The following is a 21,893-nucleotide window of genomic DNA, read 5'->3' as shown; positions in this document are numbered from 1 at the left end:
TGGAGATGGGATGGGACACCCTCTCCCTGTGAACTACCCTATATTGTCAGGATGGAGGAGTTGTTGGCAGAGGACTATGACGGCTTCACTGTTTTTCATACCATCTGGTTTCCTTGAGAAATGTATGGATTCTCCCGAATTCTATACGTAACTTGGGCCTCCTGTCCTTTCTACATGTCATCATTTGTCTGGTATTTTCATATGACCTAGCAGGGTTGCATGTTTGCTTCATTTGTGAGGTTCCACTGATGGCGCCTCCTTGCTCCCCTCTTTTTGTTTTCCTATTGTTCTACTTTACCCTTTCCTTTGTTCTGTATCTTTCTTGTGGGAATCTGCTGACCGCTTTGACCACTTCAGTCACAGATATTTTATATTTTTTACATCCTTCTCTAGTGGTCAGATGTTCCAGCTGTGGAGGTCTTCTCACAGCTGGCAGATATAGTTTTCTGAGTTCTTCATCATGCGGTTTATGTTTTTGAATGCTTTACATGGTGATCAGTTGATTGTACTCTATTAGTTTGAATTTAATTGGGCTTGCAGGACTTGGATATTCATGACCTTTCCTCAGGAGGGATGGGATCTGACACCCTCTATCCCCATGATCAGGCAGCCACTGGGGCCGAATACTATGCAGTGAACACAGCCAGTAGCAGAAGGCTCTAGCTAGTTTCCTGCGTCAGTGTATTGCAGATCGCCTCCCATTCCCTTTAATAGGAGCTGAACGGCAGTACCTGGGCACTGTCACTACACAGTGGAAGTAGCTTTCTGCTTCCAGCTCCATCTGCTGTATAGTTTAGGGTGCAGACAGCTTCCTGACACACTTGTTCAGTGTTCACATGCTGTACATGCTATCATCACCGCTGCGGCCAGTGATTGGTTGCAGTGGTCACGTAGATGTCCGATGGCGCGTCATCGCTCCAGGAAAATATACCAAGACTAGTGGAGACCACCAAGCATCAGAGGGGGGGGGGGGGTTTAACAGGTGATTAATATATGTTTTTTATTTTATAACATTTCCTGCCCTTATTGTAATTTCTTAAGCTCTGACGCCCCCGGGATCCCCATTTAAAAGAGGAATGCTAACTGGAATCCTTATTATAAAGTGTGATTTCTTTACCACAAGTACGGTAGGTGCAGATTGTTCCATTTTAAGTTCTGGCAATTGTACAATCTACAGTACATGGGAGGCATTTTGTAGCTCCCAAAAGATTTCTACTTTCTTTACACTCGTCCCACCCTTCCAAACTGTTTTGTCATAGGGATACCATCTTGTGTTTTGTATAATACCCAGTATAATGATCTGGAGAGACTGCACAGAGCTCTTTCATTTCTACGTTTTTCAAGTCTTAATGCTTTCTGCACAATTGTCCCGTTCATTTCCAGAATTCCTCTGCTGATTGAACTTGCTCGTCTCTCAATGGATTTAAAATGCAATCAACTGGCTGCCGCTTGCATCGAGGATCTGAAGAACGCAGATATCTCTGTATGTGCTTATTACATGCTGTGAGCTGCTTACTTACTGTGTGGTTCTTATTCATTGGGTTTATGCAAACCCAGTATTTCAGAAAACCGGTGCTCAGCTTCTGAGCAGGTAGATTTCCTAACCCTTTGACTTTACCTTTAAAGGGGTTACCCCATGATTGATGTAAAAATGAAAATCAGACATCATATAGTCCATGACAGTCTCTTTCTAACAAAGCTAGAACCAGACCTGTACCTCACATGGATCCAAAGATCTCCCTATTCATTGCTTCAACTGCTAGATTTATTTATTTCAGGACGGCAGCTCAGGTGACGTGTTCATTGTTGGGGGGGGGGGACGACGACGACGTCCTTTCTGCTGCCGCTTATTCCCTGTAACTGCCACAGCTCCTAACAGAACATATGGATAGTGACAGTTAAAGATTTAAACTGAGCACGTGTGACCACCTTAGTGAGGTGGACAGAGAAATAAGAGAACAAACAGCAGGTGGCGCTATACAGATACATTTTATTGAATAACTCAGTGGCTATATTAAATTGTAATTGCAAAAGTATTCAAACCCAGGTGCTGGTTTGAAAAAATGTATAATATTTTACACTTGAATCCCCCTTTAAGCTCTACAAAAGACTAATGTACCCACCCTTGACAGTGGACAGAATATTCTCATATTGGGCCATGTAGCTCATTTATATTACTGTACACCTGATTACGTTATTACATCTTTTAATGCGTGTACACAGCAGATTACACTTATTATTAGAATATAATATTTCGATTTTCTCTCATTTGGATAGGTCTCAATTCACATAGGATATTTTTTATAAAGTTTGATTTGCCTTTACAGAGCTCTAAATTCCCTGCTTCCGTTCACAAAATCATAGAGTTAAAGGGGTATTCCCATGTTAGACATATATGACTTTCACACAGGATATGCCACAAATGTTTAAAGGGGTTATCCAATACTACAAATACCCCCCACAATACCCGGGCCCCTCCTATAGACGATGCTTACCGGGTCCCCAACACCCGCGTCACTCCTGATCCCTGCACGGCCACCGCTGCATCTCCCTGGTGACTAGCCTCTCTAGCATTGTGGGTGATGCTAAGGGAGGATGGTCAACGTTGAGGCCTGCTATTGGCTGCCCCGTTGCCGGATGTTTTGATCCACGCGATGGGGAGATGCAGCGGTCGCCGTGTAGGGATCCGGAGGTACTCGGGTGCCAGGGACCGCATAAGTATTGTCTATAAGAGGAGCCCTGGCATTGTGGGGGGTATTTGTACTATTGGATAACCCCTTTAATAGATGCTTAGACTTCTCTCTCGAATAGGTCCTCGGACTCTGTCCCAGGCCACTGGCTACCACCTGAGTGAATAGAGAAGTGGTTGGTGGTCCTCCTCTGTGGTAGCACAGCGAGCGCTACTGTTTCAGTAGTTCTGACCACCTCTCTGTTAATCAGGCAGCGGCCTGGTCTGTGATTGTGGAAGCCCCCATACAGTCCAAACAGTGAGCCATGCATCTGTCAGACCTCTATGGCTTATCTTGTGGATGGGAATACCCCGTTAAAGGGGTATTCCAGTTGTAAAGTTTTTCCCTATACACAGGATAGGTGGGGATCTGACCACTCGGATCTCCACTCATCCTAAGAACGTGGGTCCTGTTCCCTGCCACTCCATGCACTATTCATTTCGGGGTATAAGGTTCTGTGATTGGTCGAGATTCCACCATTTGGAATCCTCCAATCTTATAGTAATCCCTTATCATGTGGATAGGGGATAACACCTTATAACCAGAATACCGCAGTAAGTTCTAAAATTCTTTCTGCTTGTAGCCCTGACCACCACAAACAACCCATGGACAGGACATGTTGGGGGAGATTTATCAAAACTGGTGTAAACGTAATCTGGCTTAGTTGTCCCTAGCAACCAATCAGATTCCATCTTTCATTTTTCATAGCTCCTTTGGAAAATGAAAGGAGGAATCTGATTGGTTGTTATGGGCAACTGAGCCAGTTTTCCTTTTCAGCAGTTTTGGTAAGTCTCCCCCATTGTCTTATGAAGGCATACTCATTGCATTGTGATGTCATAATGATGTCTTATGAACATAATCATATTTAAGGAATTATGATGTCATAAAGACAATTTAGGATGTCATATTAATTATGATAAAAACAAAAAATAACAAGGGATTCCTGTATTACTAAAGCAGGAAGATTCATTGAATACTGTCAGGGTCCATTCACACGTCCGTAAGTGGTTTATGGTTCGCAAAACCCAGATACCGGTTCGTGTGTGTTGCGCATTTTGCGGACCGCACATGGACGGCCTTATGATAAAATCTTTCTTGCTGGGCCGTGGAACGGAACTACGGATGTGGACAGCAAACAACGTGCTCTCCGGATCTTTTGTGGCCCCATTGAAATGAATGGGTCCGCACCTGTTCTGCAAAATTGCGGAACGGATGCGGACCCAAAACTACGGACATGTGAATGGACCCTAAAGCATTCTGCTTCCTTCATCAGGCACATCAGGGGCGCCTTTGTGTTTTTTCTTTCTATATTCATTATGATGTCGTTATCATTTCTTATGAAGTCATGTTTCATGTATTATGATGTCATAAGAATGTTCTTTGGATTTCTTGATTAATGTCTTCTATATTTTTACAATGATGTCATAATGATTTTCTTAGGATGTCATATTCATTACTTATTATGTCATAGTGATGATATTATAGTTCTATTTGTATTTGCCTTTTTCAGGATCCAAAAACCCTCATAACCCTAGAATGTCTTCATAGTGACCTTCAGATTCTTAATCTTGGCCGTCAGATTGATACTTACAATAAAAGTGTTGTAGAGGTACGCTCTGGTCTTCTTGTTGCAATCATCGTGGTATCAGGCTTTTTTTCTGGAAGAAGTGGAAATATTGACCACATGTCCTTCTCTGAACAACTGGCTCCTAATAGAACAGTCCTATCCTTGTCCATAGGGCGGACAGCAATAGGACATGTTCTATTTTTTTGCGGAACGGAAATATGGACATACGGAATGCACATGCACACGACCATTTGTATGTTGTGGTCCGCAAAACACGGATCCGCAAAAAAAAACAAAAAACGGATGACATCTGTGTGACTTCCGTATTGCATACGTTTTTTGTTTTTTTTTGCGAATCCATTGTAACAATGCCTATGCTTGTCTGCAAAATGGACAAGAATAGGACATGTTATATGTTTTTGCGGAACGGGAATGTGGAAACGGAATGCACGCTGAGTAATTTCCCTTTTTTTGCGGACCCATTGAAGTGAATAGTTTTGTTTACGGACCTGTAAAAAAATGGAACGGAAACGGAAAGAAAATACAGTCATGTGCATGAGCCCTAACTTCCGTATATATTTTTTGCAAACCCATTGAAATGAATGGTTCTGCATACGGTCCGCAAATTTTTTTTAATAGACATGGAAAGAAAATACGTTCCTGTGCATGAGCCCTAATTCTTAGTAGAAATTTATGAGTAAATTGACAGCTGGGTGTTGCCAGTTTGGGTGTTTCCTTACTCTATCTGACACTGTCAAATCAGTGCCAACTGTGTAGGGGCACACTCTCAACTGGTAAGACCCAATTGTTAATGTATTCATACATTTGTAGGAGGAATAACAGAGTAACGCTACAGCATAGCGTGATAAGAGAAGATGCTGCAGAATTGTCATGTAATGAAGAATACAAGTATTAACTGTACCAAAATAGACATGTCAGCAGAGATGACCACTGTTCTCTGTGCCATTACATAGTACCCATTGCATTCCTCCCAGGCCTCGTGCACACAACCGTATTTTCTGTCTACATCTGGTCTGCATTTCTTGAGCATCGGACATGGACGTATTCATTTTTATGGGGCCTCAAAAAATCTAGACAGCACATGGATGTCATCCATGTTCTGTCCGCATTTGTGCAGCAATATGTCCGTCCCTCAAAAAATTTGAATGTGTCCTATTCTTCTCCGTTTTGCAGACAATAGGCATTTTTACAATAGGGTGAGAAGTGAGGGAAGGGAAAATGCGGGACTTACACACCCAGTATCTGTGTTTTGTGGATCTGCGGTTTGAGGACTGGAAAACACGTATGGACCTGTGCATTAGGCCTTACTCACCTTTAAAAGGAATGTGAAATCTTGTACTTTGGGCTGAAGACTCTTGTGAAGAGATTTGAGCTCTGTACTTTTTTGTATTTTAAGGTGGTCCTGTATTGGGATGTTATTTTACCTGTGTAGAATAACATTTAAATGGGATGTCCGGGTTCGGAGCTGAACCCGGACATATCCCCGTTTTCACCCAGGCAGCCCCCCTGACATGAGCTTGCTCAGCGCTGAATCGTGCAGTGAAAAGGCTTTTTCTGGAGATCCGGTGATGTACCGGGCAGTGATGTACATAGCAAAGTGAGAGCCCCATAGCAAGGATCAAACCAGGACCCCCCCACGCAGGACAGAAGGGTTTCTGCCTAAACCCTTTTCAGTGACATTTTCCCACTGCCTCATTTGTTAAAAGTTGTTCCTTTAGAGGGTAGAGTCCTGACCAAGTTGTCACCTCCAGTAGAAGAGTAGATAATCCCAACTAAGACTGGGCCCCCTCTTGCCCTGGGCCCCCTCTTGCCCTGGGCCCCATAGCAGTCGCATGGTCTGCCGCTATGGTAGTTACGCCCCTGGTACCGGGCTCTCCATGGTTAAGCTAGGTGGAGGCTTCCGCCTAGCAGTGAGCGCAGTGAAGTCACCAGCACTAATGGGCGGGCTTTAGCGCTGCTCTAACCTGTAAAAAGGCTAGGGCAGTGGTAAAGCCCAACCATCAGTTCCAGTGACGTCACCGGGAACACTGCTAGGCTAAAGCCTCTGCCTAGCAGTGTAAAGAATATAAACAAACAGCCCTGCACGATACAGCACAGGGCGAGGGAGAGCATCGGAGCATGAAATGCTCCAATTCTCAATTTAGAGGGGCTGCCTGGGTGAAATGGGGATATTTACTGGTTCAGCCCTGAACTCGGACAACCCGTTTAATACAGAATTCCTTTTTGCGGTAATGTTGTAAGTATAAAGGTCTCTGCTGGATCTTGTAATATTCAGTGCTAGACGGTTTCATTTAGACAATGGGCCGGTTATGGCAGTGTTTTTGCACTTGCTGAAGGTACGCAGTACAGTCTGAATGTGTCGTACCCTTAGTCCTTTTCCCAAAGAAAAATATGGTCATCCGGAATCTAGATGGGGGTGTTTATAGCATTGTAGATAATGTCATCATCCAAATGATGTATGTATTCTTCCATTCAGGCACAGCTGAGCGTTATAAACAGACTGGAGACCACCTTACAGAACGCTGTCCGTCTCAGGGAGCCTAACGCCATCCAGGAAGTGTGCACCACGCTGTGGGATCTTTGTCTTCCCTTACTGCAGCCCAACCTGCGCAAATACTTGAAGAAGCCATTCATTTCTATGGCAGATTCATTAGAAAATATAGACAGGTAAGTAACTTCATGTTCAGAATGAAATTTAACGGGTTTGTCCCATTTCGTTGTTTCCATAGCGATAGGGCTAAATGTCAGCCATTGGCGTCCGGGCTTATGGAAACACCTGAGCGGGCCGAAACTCCATTATTTCTATAAATCCCATTTTAGTGAATTGGAGCTATGCAAACATATTAGCAGGACAAGCTGTGCTGCTTCCATAACTCCCAGAGCTATTGTTCTGATTTGCCGTTTATGTAGCTCACATTCATCACAATGGGTGTGATGGAAACAGAGGGGTGCGGCCCGCTCGGTTATTTCCGTAAGCCCCGCCATCTAGGGCTGGCGCTCAGCCCCATCTCGCCATGGAGACGACGAGACAGGACAACCCCCTTTAATGAATTCAGTGTTTAGCCCAGGAATTTATGTAGGAGATGCCCAGTTGATGTAATATTTGAAATGCTCCGGTGGATCATAGCAGGGCTCCTCCATAGAAGAAGGGGGTCTACAGAGTGGTGGTATAGCGCCTCTCCTGATATTCTTTGTGAATACTTGTACTCCTCATAACATAACCACAGAGCATTTTTTCATAGAACTCTGCATTTTGCTGTTTCTCTTTTATCCCTCCTGTAAATGTATGACTAAATTGACAACTAAGCGGGTCATTTACATACAACACTTTTTGGCATATATCTGTTGCAGATTGCGGTGCAAAGGTTATTTGCACCTCAATCTGCGACTTTTCCTTGCTCACACCAGGTCTAAAAAAAGGGGCCGGTAGTGCTTCTGATCCGTGCTTCCGTTCCGCACCGAATCTCCCGGATTGCAGATTCTTGAAGTGAATGGGTCCGCATCCGTGATGCGGGGTACACACGGCCGGTGCCTGTGTATTTGCGGACCTGCTGTATGCAGGTCGCAATATGGCAACGGACGTGTGCATGAGGCCTAAGTCATCATTCCCCTTAACAATGGGATGTGTCCCTTGACAGTCTGACTGTGATTAGATTGTGTCCGAGTGTGTAGGCACACGCCCTGTTGGCAAGGGAAATGGTAAAACCCTCTTGTTATTTTATTCATCTATTTCAAAGAGTAATAACAGAGGAATGGAACAAAGGTAGAGTTCTAAGAATAGATGCTTCAGCATTGCTATTTCATGGGGAATGCACGTACTTACTAAAGGGAGTCTGTCAGAAGTTTTGACCATGCTAAACTGCTGACAGCACTAGGTAGGGGCTGGGGAGAGTAGTACAAACATACATGTTATGGAGCTTTTATTATCAGGAGAAGTCTGAATGTGATCTTTTATTCTGCCCGGTTCTGCCTCTTCAAGTGCCCAGAAGGCTGTGAAGTGCATTCCAGCCCCTCCCCTCTTCTCTGAGTGACAGTTGTAAAGTCCAACCAGAAGACTACTGCAGCAGTCACTCAGATTGGAGGGGGGGGGGGGGGGGCAGAGAGTAGTTCACAGAGAAGCCCTGCCTCCTGGTGCGGAACCTGGCAGAATAAAAGTTCATATTCACACTACTCCTGATAATTAAAGCTCCTCAATAGTTATATTTGTTCTGCTCTTCCCAGTTCCTACCTGTCAGCAGTTTAGCTCTCTTTAAGGTAAACTTTGGGGACTTATAAAATGCTTATATTTTTCTCTGATACTGCATGGTACCAGTTTGGCTACTAGTACTGCTAACAATCCTGTACGATAATTTTCTGTTCCTTTTAGACCAGGCATGCTCAACCTGCGGCCCTCCAGCTGTTGTAAAACTACAACTCCCACCATGCCCTGCTGTAGGCTGATAGCTGTAGACTGTCTGGGAATGATGGGAGTTGTAGTTTTGCAACAGCTGGAGGGCCGCAGGTTAGCATGCCTGCCTTAGACAGTTTAATAAATAATGAGAGACTACGGACAGGGTCTGCTCTGTAAAGCAGCTTGGTCTAAAACTGCTCTTTATATACTCTAAAATCCACCCCACCAAATGAATCACTTAGATCTTTGTCTTTGCTCCTCAGTTTATTGACTGTAATGCGCTGCCAGATTCATTTGGAAATTGCCCAGCTTGAAGAAGAGGACGATCGAATCGAAGCTGCAATAAGACACCTCGAGAAAGCATTGAGTCTAGATGGGAATGGACAGTATCAGAGCCACCTGAAATGTTACCTTCATCGTCTCCAGCTCCGAACTACACTGTACACAAAACCACAACGTGCCGAAGACCAGGCAGCAATGATTCTCGAGCAGGTGATGGTCTTCTGTGTCTCTTTGTGAGGGCAGCTTATTGCAGGTACCGGGCTGTATTCCTTGCAGAATACACAGAAAGGGTAGGAGTGATGAAAAATTACAGTGGACTCACAGTTAGGAATCCGTTAGATACACAAGGGTAGGGACGGACTGGGAAGTTAAAGTGGCCCTAAAAAAAACCTAAAAGTGGACCCATGTTGTAAGCAAATCGAAATTGACGGAAGCACAAGTAGGCAGGTACAATAGAAATAGATAGGCCAGCGATACCTTAGTGCAACACAAAATACCACCCCAGCAGAACCACACATCACAGTGCAGCACAAAATATCTAGCTGCTGCCACTAGGAGGTGACACTAAGCACAAAAGTGTGAGCTCCTCCCTCCAGCTATGCCCTTCCTACCGGGACTAAGCTAAAACAGTGTTAGCTTAGTGTCTGTAGGAGGCAGACTCCCTACTTTGCAGGTCTGCTGATTTTTTTCCTTTTTTTTGTTTCATTTTTTTTCTTTTCTTCTAGCTGGATTACAGTCAGTCCCAGCTGCCTGCACTCCCACCCAGGAGACCAGGGGGTCCCCAAGCCCGCTGCTCCTTCCCGGTCTCCAGACGAGGAGGACCAGAGGTTCCTAAAGCCTCTGCATCCCGCCAGCCTTCGGGTCACCACGACAAGTCCTCTCTGTTTCCGGTGTAGCAGCTCTCCCCAAGGGGCCGCACACCGAAGGTGGTGACCCGGCTGGAACCAGGGGGGCAGAACACGCTTTAAACCCCTTTTTTTCTTCCCACCTCCCCTTCTTAGGTTACTTGCTGTGGATGGCCCCACAAAGCCTTGTCTCCTCCGGTGGGGAAAGGGTAAACAGGTGCGTAGAAAGCTCTCCTGGGGGGGGGGGAAGCCCTCTGTGCTTGCCAACCTTCTTTCTGCCCCCCCCCCCCAATCCGTCTGCCTGCTCGCCCACCCGCCCGCCCCTACCTGTTTCTCGCGGAGTTTCGTTATTCTCCTCCGCCGGGGTTTCTTGCAATTGAGGCCCCGGCTTCTACTGCGGCCTACTTCTGATCTGCTCGCTGCGGATACTTCTCACCTGGACGGCATCTCTGCTCGGCCGGGGCACGGCTGTACAGGGGGTGTGGGGGGAGAGACCTCTAAGCGGAGTCAGTTGGTGCGCCTGCGCTCCTTTTTATTACCACCAGGGGCCAACTCCATTGGGGGGCGGGGCATGAGTTCTCTCCGCTTCCTCCCTCCTCCCTCCTGGCTTCCTGGCGCAAATTCTTTGTGCTTGTTTCTCTGACCCCACCTTTCGCCTGCTCAGTAGGACCTCTGCGGACTCTAACACCAGTTTTTTTTTTCCTGGACAGGCTGTAGTAAGGGACACAGGCCGGGTAAGCTCTTTCTCCCCTTCCTACAGGGTCTAACTTTAGCCCTTCTAGCTTTCACTATAGGTTCTCACTATGTCCGAACCCAGATTCCAGGCCTCAAAGCCGGCGGTCACTTCCGTGCAACATTTTGCATGTGCTTCTTGTTGCTCAAAATTTCCATCCGGTCAGTTGGATCCCCTCTGCTCCTCGTGCTCTTCTCCACCACCAAGTGGCTCTGACCCTGTCCCAGTGGCCACCCCTGCCCAGCCCATGGTAGAGCCGGAGTGGATGCGCTCTCTGTCTAAGATTGTGCAGGACGTTTACCATTCCAACAGGCCCAGATATTCTTGCCCCCGGACAAACTCTCCACTCTCCGTTGTCAGATCCTCTCTTTGTTGCGGCCTCAGCCTCTTCCCATCCGCCAGTGCATGAGGGCTCTGGGCCACATGGTCTCTTCCTTCGAAGCAGTGCCCTATGCTCAGTTCCATACCAGGGCTCTTCAGCGGCACATTCTGACCATTTGGGACCGTTCCCCAGCCTCCATGGATCGACTCATCCATCTCCCTGCCCCGACGCGCCGAGAGGTGGTGGTTGATGTCTCCGATGCTGACATTGGGCTGCTGATTCCGTCCCCTCCACTGGATAGTGTTGACGATGGACGCCAGTCTCAGGGGCTGGGGGGTTCTGGACAATCTCTTGGTCCAGGGCACCTGGTCCCGCTAGGAACGCTCCCTTCTGATCAATATTCTGGAATTGCGGGCGATTCATCTCTCTCTGGTTCATTGGACGGACCGTCTCCGGGGGTATCCAGTTCAATCCGAGAACTCCAAGGCAGTTGCATATCTAAACCACCAGGGTGGCATCCGGAGCCCCGCAGCCATGTTGGAACAAGCGCTCATCCTCCCCTGGGTGGAAAGCCATGTCCCAGCTCTGTCGGCAGTTCAGGTCCGAAGCTCTGCCCGTCATTCTTGTGGCCCTGAACTGGCCACACAGAGTATGGCACGCATCCGTAGTCTCCCTCCTCGCCGACGAACCCTGGCATCTTCCCCTTCGGGAGGACCTCTTGTCACAGAAACCGATCTTCCACGTGAATTTAGGGTCTCTACATTTAACGGCATGGCTGTTGAAGCCGCCGTACTAAGGGCTCGGAGTTTCTCTAATGCGGTTGTCCGGACCATGATTCGTGCTAGGAAGCCGTCGTCCTCCCGCATCTATCACCGGATCTGGAAGTCCTACTTTAGTTGGTGCGAACGCCACCAGTTGTCTCCCATTCGGTTCTCGTTGCCGCAACTGTTGTCTTTCCTGCAGTCGGGCATGGACTTAGAGCTGGCTCTCGGTTCCCTCAAAGGGCAAGTTTCGGCCCTTTCCATTGTTTTTCAGCGGAACTTGGCTTCGCTTTCTGCGGTTCGGACCTTTCTGCAGGGGGTGGCGGACGCTGCGCCCCCTTACCGCCCTCTGTTGAATCCTTGGGACCTAAGGGTCCATTCACACGTCCTGTTTTTTTTCATCCTGAAAATCGGTCCGTTTTTTGCGGATCCGTTGTTCCTGAAAATGTTTCCGTATGTCATCCGTTTTTTGCGGATCCGCAAAAAACGGGAACATGTATACATTTCAATAATCAAATAAAGTTGTTTGGATTTCTTTGAAAAAAAATTAAAAAAAAAAATAAAATAAAAATAAATAAATTTGTTATGTGTTTCCAGGAACGGAATCCGCAAAAAACGGATGACATACGGAATGACATCCGAATGTCATCCGTTTTTTGCGGATCCATTGACTTTGTATTGTACCAGGATCCGATTTTTCAGGACAAGAATAGGACATGTTTTATATTTAAACGGACATGCGGAACGGAACAACGGAAACGGACAGCACACATTGTGCTGTCCGATTTTTTCCAGGACCCATTGAAAATGAATGGGTCCAGATCTGGTCCTGATCTGTTCCTGAAAAAACGGAACAGATCAGGAAAGAAAAAACGGACGTGTGAATGGACCCTTAATCTGATGCTCAGCGCTCTCCAGTCCTCTCCGTTTGAGCCTTTGCAGCAGGTGTCCCTTCGCTTCCTGTCCTACAAGGTGGCCTTTTTGGTGGCAATCACGTAGGGTGTCGGAGCTAGCGGCTCTTTCTTGTCGGTCGCTCTTCCTTATCCTCCATCAGGACAAAGTAGTTCTTCGCCCTGTCCAGTCCTTCCTTACGAAGGTCGTGTCCGCATTCAATCTCAATGAATAGATAATTTTCCCTTCCTTTTGTCCTGCCCCGTCTCATATTTGTGAGCAGTCGCTCCACACTCTGGATTTGGTTCGGGCCGTTCGCATCTATCTGTCTCAGACATCCTCTTTCCAATAGACTGATTCACTATTTGTCATTCCAGAGGGACCGAGACGAGGGCTGGCTGCGTCCAAAGTTTCCATTTCCCGATGGATTCGTTTGGCCATTGTGGAAGGGTACCGCATCAGTGAACGGGCTCCGCCCTTCCGGGTTACTGCTCATTCTGCTCAGGCAGTAGAGGCCTCTTGGGCAGTACATCATGCGGCTTCGGCCCTTCAGGTGTGCAAGGTGGCTACCTGGCCGTCTTTCCACACCTTTTCCAAATTTTACAGAGTACACATGTTTGCATCTTCTAACGCTTCTCTGGGGCATTGAGTTTTACAAACGGCGGTTCTCTGATTGGCCGGACGCTTCTTCAGTTATGGCCCACCCCTTGGACTGCTCTGTAACGTCGCACGGTCAAGCCTGTGTCCCCCAATGATACGGATGAGAAAACTAGATTTTTGTACTTACCGTAAAATCTGTTTCTCTTCCGTTCATTGGGGGACACAGCTCCCACCCATTCTCTCTTGTTACGGGCCTTGTTGTGACCTGCGTGGTTCTGGGTTTGTACATTGTTTGGTTTTCCTCTTGCTTCTCCTACTGCTTTTGCACAAACTAAAGTCCCTGTAGGAAGCGTATAGCTGGAGGGAGGAGCTCACACTTTTGTGCTTAGTGTCGCCTCCTAGTGGCAGCAGCTTTATCCAATGAACGGAAGAGAAACAGATTTTACGGTAATCAGGCTAATAAACAAAGATATAACAAGAAATTGCAATTAAGAAAATGCATAATTTTGATACAATTCATAGTTGGGTCAAATTCGGGTATACATGATTATATATGATCCATATTCTTGCAGAAAATTGAAATACATGATTAAAGGTTTATAGTTTTGCAATACACGATCCAGAAATTTCATATGGCAAATACAATTCATTGAACTGTACAATATATGCAATATATTAAGTAATGTGAGGTATATAAGGGTTAACGTACCCCATGTGATAGAACCACACATATAGCAGGAAAAGCAGGCTGAATAAGTAAAAAACAATAGATAATGAATAAAAGATGAAAAAGTGGCGGTGATAAAGTGAGTCCCTGAGGGGTATAAGGGACGAAGCTAGCGGTAGAGAAGAGCAGAAACCAATGGTAACAGGTAAAATAAGGCTGGGAAGAACAGAAGTTTGCTGAGGCCCCCCAGCAGAATCAAACATCACAGTGCAGCACAAAATACTGCCCCCCCCGACTACAGCAATATAGATGAATTCAGGAGAGCACCTGCAGGCTCTGGCCAGGTGCATAAGTACCTGATGCTCCTAGCATTAACTAATGCCGAGTGCATCAGATCGTTATTTACCCGGCCGTGAGGAGAGCACAGCCGGCCCCCTGAGCATTGGCCCACCGGGTAATTTCCCTGTAGGATCTATGGCCAATCTGCCCGTGCATAAGGGAAGTGCTCCCTGCCCCTGTCTGTGGTGCCTTACTGGCTTTTGTGTATCCACACAGCAGTCTGCCAGTCACTAGTCTTAAAGGTAGGGGTAGGCGGGGGAGCAATTGCTACAGGTATACAGTGGAATCATAACTAGGAGTCCACTTTGTTCCCTTTTGTGCCTTTTCGCTGCTAGGAACAAATTTTGTTGAATGAAGAATTATCCAGTATGATTTCTGTAACTTTGCCTCGTGGTTTTCAAGATCTGTGCTTGCTGTCATTCAGTAGAAGCCATCATTTCTTCCTTTGTCCTGGTCATGTGATGGGCACACAGGAGTTCGGCTTCTTACAAGACTCGGGTCTGCTATCTGTACTGTCCTTGCATGACCCGGGCAGATTAATATTGAGTGGATGTAATGGAATATATTCTGTATAAGGGATTACATTGGGGTATGCAGAATGCAACGCTTTGTACAGATTAGGCTACTTTTACACTTGCGGCAGAGTGATCCGGCAAAACGTATGCCAACTGATCCTGATCCGTCTTACAAATGCATTGAAATGCCGGATCCGTCTTTCCGGTGTCTTTCGGAAGGACCGGAAGTCACATTCTGCAGACCGGAAGGACAGATCTGGCATTCCGGTATTTTGAAGGACGGATCCGCCACTAATACATTCCTATGGAAAAAAATACCGGATCCGGCATTCAGGCAAGTGTTCCGTTTTTTTGGCCGGAGATAAAACCGTAGCATGCTGCGGTATTATCTCTGTCCTGATCAGTCAAAAAGACTGTACTGAAGACATCCTGAACAGATCGCTCTCCATTCAGAATGCATTAGGATAAAACTGATCAGTTCTTTTCCGGTATAGAGTCCCTAGGACGGAAGTCTATGGCGGAAAAGAAAACCGCAAGTGTGAAAGTACCCTTAGTTGTCACCCTGTTCAGTACTCAGTAGGACGAGGTGAAAAGCCATGGGGACCAGTGGACCACTAGGCTAATTTAAAGGGGTTCTCCGGGAATTATTTAAAATGGCCACCAGCAACCAGTTCTAAAATGCAGACCTGCTTGAGGGGGTGGGGCGGCCTGGACTCACTCCACTGCTCTACATTAGATGGATGATGTGTTCCTACCTATCATATGCCATCATGGCTGAGCAGCCTCACAGGAACACTCACCAATGTAGTAAATGAAAGTGCCAGAGCGAATCATTTATTGAGGCCCTCTCCTTACCTCAACATCCCCGGGCAGCTCTGCAAGTTGAGGCAACCAGTCCTACTCCTATTCTAGGACAGGTTGCTGGCGGCCACTTTAAATCATTCCTGGAGAACCCCTTGAAGTATCTGGTAGTGCTTAAAGGGGTCGTGTCACTAATAACACTTATTCCCTATCCACAGAAAAGGGGATTAGTGTTTGATCGCTGTGTTCAAGTAGAGAATAAGTGTTATTATTGGCACAACCCCCACCCCCTCCAGCTCGGCCCATTGGGGTATTTTAGTTGTCAGCCAAACACCTTTCAGTCTGTAGCTGTCATATGTCTTCAAGGAGCTGAACTCTTCCTTCTTGACAGGTTGCAGATGGTGGTGATGCAGAAGTACTTAGGAGTTGTTGTTATTTCTCTCTGGATGCTATTTCTTTCGGCATGAGATGCAAGTTTTGATTTAAAATTTTTTTTGGTCATAGGCAAAACAAAGTAATGCAAAAGACTCTGTACGGAAGAAGCGTCCGCTGCTTGTCAATGCCGGCCTCTGCCTGGCGCCTGATGTTTTTCAGATGGTGCTTGATAGCGAGAATGAAGCAAAAAGTAAGAGTCCTCTGTAAATGCTCTGTCGTACCCCATTAGGGTGCATTCACACGACCGTATGAATGGGTCCGTGTTCGTTCCGCAATTTTGCAGAATGGGTGCGGACCCATTTATTTCAACGGGGCTGCAAAATATGCTGACAGCACACAGTGTGCCACTGCATCCGTTGTTCTGTTCTGCAGCCTTTCAAAAATATAGAGCAAAAACTGAAAAAACTATGGCTCTCAGACTATGGAAACACTAAAACATGATTATTATTTTTTTTGTTTCAAAAACGATATTGTGTAAAACTTACAGAAATAAAAAAAAGTATACATATTAGGTATCGCCGCGTCCATAATAACCTGCTCTATAATAATATCACATGACCTAACCCCTCAGGTGAACACCATAAAAAAGCCATTTTTTGTCACCTTACATCACAAAAAGTGTAATAGCAAGCGATCAAAAAGTCATACGCACCCCAAAATAGTGCCAATCAAACAGTCATCTCATCACGCAAAAATCATACCCTACCCAAGATAATCGTCCAAAAACTGAAAAACTATGGCTCTCAGACTATAGAAACACTAAAACATAATTTCTTTAAAATCATTGTGTAAAACTTACATAAATAAAAAACTAGTATACATATTGGGTATCGCCACGTCCGTGACAACCTGCTCTATAAAAATACCACATGATCTAACCTGTCAGATGAATGTTGTAAATAACAGAAAATAAAAACGGTGCCAAAACAGCTATTTCTTGTTACCTTGCCTCACAAAAAGTGTAATATAGAGCAACCAAAAATCATATGTACCCTAAACTAGTACTAACAAAACTGCCACCCTATCCTGTAGTTTCTAAAATGGGGTACATTTTTGGGAGTTTCTACTCTAGGGGTGCACCAGGGGGTCTTCAAATGTGACATGGCCCTCCAAAAACCGTATGGCATTCCTTTCCTTCTGCGCCCTGCCGTGTGCCTGTACAGCAGTTTGCGACCACATATGGGGTGTTTCTGTAAACTACAGAATCAGGGCCATAAATATTGAGTTTTGTTTGGCTGCTAACCCTTGCTTTGTAACTGGAAAAAAAAATATTAAAATGGAAAATCTGCCAATAAAGTGAAATTTTAAAATTGTCCATTAATTCTTGTTGAACACCTAAAGGGTTAACGACGTTTTGGAAAATCAGTTTTGAAAACCTTGAGGGGTGTAGTTTCTAGAATGGGGTCATTGGGTGGTTTCTATTATGTAAGCCTCGCAAAGTGACTTCAGACCTGAACTGGTCTTTAAAAAGTGGGTCCTTAAGGTGAAAATGAGCCCGGTCCCTAAGGGGTTAAAGATAACTTCCTGGCAACACTACGCAAATTGCGTGCACAAAACAAATGTTAACAGGGTAAACTACATTCCATAACTTCCCACTGGCTTGACCAATGCCAGAAAAAGATGCCAGGTTGGGCAAGGGAAAGGCCCCTGATCAGGTAGATACATCCAATCTCTCAATGCATCCTGAACAATAAATGTACTTTGTACGTACTCTACTCGGTGTCCTTGTCACGTGGTATTCCCCTGCTTAAAGCGAATTACCAATTAGACGTGTTATAAAAATATGTGGGTCACTTACTATATGGAAAAACGCCTAAATTAGGCATATTTCAGGCGTAGATGGCGGCACAACGCCCCACTCACACTAGTTCTAAAATTGTGGGAGGGGAAGGGGACGGGCCGGCAGGCCAGTCTCATTCATCATTTTCTACGCCTCTTTTAGACGTAGAAAATTGTCTAAATGTAAGACAGCGACCGGCACAGGGCCTTTATTAAGACCAGTGTCCATAATAAGTGTGCCCCATGATCTGTATTCAGTGTGTCCCTCCGCTACTTCTCATTGTTTCATAAAAGAAGTGTCGCTGTTAATCTGTAACTTTTTTGCTTGTGGTGATGACATCTACATGTCTTCCAATGTAAGATGTATGACTCCGAGGTCTTGTCTGCTGTCAGTCTCCACAGGTAAAGGTAACAAGGGACATATAAGTTACTTGTGCATGAAAGCGCAGCATCATTCAAAGTGTGTCCAGAAGACTGATGGCCATTTAAAGCGTATGGGGAACGCTAATGACGCAGAAAGGTAAGTACCACCCACAGGGTGTGCAGTCACCTCTGTGCTTCCGTGGTATTGTCACACATTATAATGCTTTCTATATGAAATCGTTGTCTCCTTATGAGAACAGGGTTCTATTCTCTCGGTAGATCCTGCTGTTAAGCTGTAGAGTATATGGTTTGTAGAGCGGAGTCGCTTCGCTCTTTACATCAGGTTCTTCATTCATGTCAGAAACCGTCCCGTGGACCTCCAGTAATAAGAACAAATGGAACAGCCAAACATTTTCTGTGATATTTTGCTATTGCCAAATGCTGCTCGTCACGTTTCAGGAGCTGTTTTATGGCCTTTTTACCCTGATGCCGCTTCCCATCAGATGACCTCTTAGTGTAGTGAACGCAGGATCATCTCACATGTCGGGGTTGCACTCCCTCTCCATTCACTGCTATTGGACTGTCGGAAGTAGCAGAGCCGGTGCTCGGCTATTTTCGGTACTCCCATAGCAGTGGACAGAGGGCGGACACGCATCCACGGCTGCTGTCTGTTCACATCAGGGGTCCTGTTTTGGAGATAGGTGCAGGCCCCACTTCTGGAACCCGCTTCTATTTGACATTGATGGCATTTCCTAACGATATGTCATCAATGTCCCACATGGTAATACCACTTTAAGTGCAATTAATGGAGCATTTACATGTGCCGACTGAGCAGGGAATTATCGGGAAGGAACCATTCCTTCCCGATAATTGCCTGCTCTTTATGAGGGCTGAGATCTGCATTTACGTGCAGCAGTCACCTCCACCAGTGATGGCTAACCTCCAGCGGTGGTGAAACTACGACTCCCAGCATGCTCCATTCATTTCTGTGGAGTTCTGAGAACAGCCAAACAAATGTACATCTTGGGAGTCCTAGTTTTACCACAGCTGGAGGTTAGCCATCACAGACCTCCACTGTATGGGGACAAGCGATCACTAGTGCAGTCACTTGTCCCCATACAGATTCATTGTTACACGGCACCAAGGGTGATTTATGTGTCAGTATAAACAATGCATTCACCGAAGGAAATAGCGTTTTGATCATTCATCGGGTGATCGGCAGCACCTTTACATGGGCCGATTCTCGGGAGCCAGACCTTGTAGGAATCTTCCTTCCCAGTAATCAGCCTGATAACAGTCCCAGTGTAAAGGGATGAGAGAGGATGTGGTTGAATTGAAGGGGCATGGGTAACTTTACAACTTGGTTTCCTCCTTTTGATCCCTTAAATCCTTGCCCCCAAAATATCCTTCCTGATCACACATGGCCCTCAGACTGCGTTAATATTTAAACCAAGAACTCTCCCCATTTCCATAAGCATCCATGTTATTTTGTCCTGAGAAATCCTCTAAACCTTGATGAAGCCGTCAGGTGTCACTGCTGTGACCTGTTCCTGAGGTGACAGAGAGAGCGCCCCCTTGTCTTTTTAGGGGATTTTACATGGAACAACTTTTCACCATAGTTTTTGCACAGGGTATTTGTGTACACGTTTATGTTGTCCTCCCTTTAAATGTCTCAAAGTTAAAGAAATGCAACTTTTAAAATCTTTCTTCATAACGAAGACCCTCTAGTTGGTCATCTTTGTATTTTTTCCAAATCCAGGTCATCTATTGTACAAACTGATCCCCAGAATTGAACTGCAAATTCCAGATTACATCCCTAACCTGCAAGCCTATACTTGTTTTTTATTAAAAAAAAAAATTGTGGTTATTCTTTTTTTTTTACAGCACAATGATCTATACAAGTCAATGGGACTGTTCTCACATCTGCTTTTATTTTAATGGATCCAGGTGCCAGATGTGAGAACCTCATGCAGGTTTCTTCTCCAGGTTGTTTTTGCAGATCAGACTCTCCAAACACATGGGCTTCATCTGTCTGCTATCTATTTTTCACTGATTTTTTTTACGGACGTGGAAAATCGGACGTGTTTGTGTAAATGAGCTCTTTTCCTGCTGGCCTTAGAAGCAGCTGACTACATCTTTATCTTTCTGTATGAATAACTTTCCCAGTTTTACTCGTGGAATCTAATTTGCCAAGTGGATGCCTAAACGCCCATTGAGGAGCATTTATCAAAGGTTTATGCTACTATTGTGGCATAAAAAAGTTTCAAAATAGTCTCGCCGTGTGTGCATAATAAATTTTAACTTTTCTTTTCTCTGGGCACTTTCAAAAGTGGGCAGGGTGCAGCAGGAGTGGGCATGGCCTCCCGCAACCCTTCTTATTTACTTTAAAGGGGTTATCGCGCTCACCAGCACCTGTGTCATTCCTGATCCCCGCGCGGCCGCCGCTGCATCTCTCCGTCGCGCGGATCTCTCCCCACACGGCCGTCAGCTGCTCCCCCGTCGCCGGATGTTTTGATCGATGAGATGCAGCAGTGGCCGTGCGGGGATCAGGAGTGACGTGGGTGTCTGGAAGCGGGGTAGGTATAATTCAATATGAGGGGCCCGGGCATTGGGGGGCAGATTTTAGACTTTGGATAACCCCTTTAATTTATGCCAGAAACTGGTAAATGTTAGTTTATAACTGGCGAAGTTTTGAAGGTCTGGCCCAGAGACTGCCTGGAAATGCACCAAATATATTAATAATAAATGTGTCCCATTCTGCACTGATGGACTTTATACTAAAACTGGTGTTTGTAACATGGTCCTCTGTGTCATTAATAAGGTAACTACACAGCATATGGTACCTCACTTCTAAATGGGAACCATTCCGAGTGGGAATCACTGACTTCAATTCTCTGAATTCAGTCATTGTGCAAGTTCTTTAAAAGTTTGGCCCATCTCACACGCTGCTAGGATATGCCACCAGTATCGCATAGGTACGGGTCCCACCTCTGGGACCCACACCTATCTGTAGAACGTGGCGTGCTCTCCATCAACTTCTCGGCTATTTCCAGAACTTCCATAGAGGTTAATGGAGAATGCACAGCGCAAGCGCAGCCACCTCTCCATTAACCTAAATGGGCGCTCTGGAAATAGCTGAGCCAGCACTCCGCTATATTTGGCACTCCCATAGAAGTGAACGGAAGGTGGCTGTCCTTGCAACGTGCGCTATCATTAACCTTGGAGGCCCCCGTTCTAGAGACAGATGCAAGTCCCAGAGGGGGGAACCACGCCTATCGGACCCAATGTTTGAGCTGCTTCAATCCCATTAATTCAGCTACACGCTTTACTTTCTAAACAAATGGACCCATTAGGTACCTATATGGCAAGTACTGGTTTATAGTAATGTGACCGTAGGATACTGGTGCATTCATGTTTACTTTAAAAGCAGATATTACATTGTGATATTATAAAGAATTAAATGTCGCTCTGGAATTCCATAATGAACCTGGTCTTTGCTTCCCATGTTTTCATGTGTAGGGTCAGGCTGTGGGCAGACTTGGCCAAGCTAGCTCGGAAGCAAGAGGTCTGGGATGTCTGTAGGGCAGCGTGCCGTTTCTGTCTGTTATATGATGACGGCCGGTGGAGTATTTCAAAGCTTGATGTCTGTAAGTATAATGTCACTGTAGTTCTGCAGTTTGATGCGCCAACATTAAAGTTATTATCTGGATGAAATCTCAGTGACTGCAGCCAAAAGACATGCAACCTCCGCGGGCTCTATGGTACCTCTAGGGCAGTGATGGCGAACCTTTTAGAGACCGAGTGCTCAAACTGCAACCCAAAACCCACTTATTTATTGAAAAGTGCCAACACA

General features: G+C 45.7%; 1 protein-coding gene across 1 annotated transcript in view; it reads left to right on the top strand.

Moving 5' to 3' along the window:
• The window catches only part of CFAP46 (cilia and flagella associated protein 46), a 178,875-nt gene that overhangs the window by 16,148 nt on the left and 140,834 nt on the right, over positions 1-21,893 (top strand). Inside the window, exons 10-16 of the mRNA XM_044298094.1 lie at positions 1,384-1,483; positions 4,240-4,338; positions 6,794-6,984; positions 8,971-9,199; positions 15,968-16,088; positions 18,071-18,197; positions 21,560-21,687. Coding sequence (XP_044154029.1) covers positions 1,384-1,483; positions 4,240-4,338; positions 6,794-6,984; positions 8,971-9,199; positions 15,968-16,088; positions 18,071-18,197; positions 21,560-21,687 — 995 coding nt within the window. The remainder of the gene's footprint in view (positions 1-1,383; positions 1,484-4,239; positions 4,339-6,793; positions 6,985-8,970; positions 9,200-15,967; positions 16,089-18,070; positions 18,198-21,559; positions 21,688-21,893) is intronic.

This window comes from Bufo gargarizans, chromosome 6 (genome assembly GCF_014858855.1).
Source record: "Bufo gargarizans isolate SCDJY-AF-19 chromosome 6, ASM1485885v1, whole genome shotgun sequence".
In the NCBI taxonomy this organism is placed as follows: Eukaryota; Metazoa; Chordata; class Amphibia; order Anura; family Bufonidae; genus Bufo; species Bufo gargarizans.
Note: the sequence above shows the minus strand (reverse complement) of the source record. Positions and strands in the feature narration are given on the sequence as shown.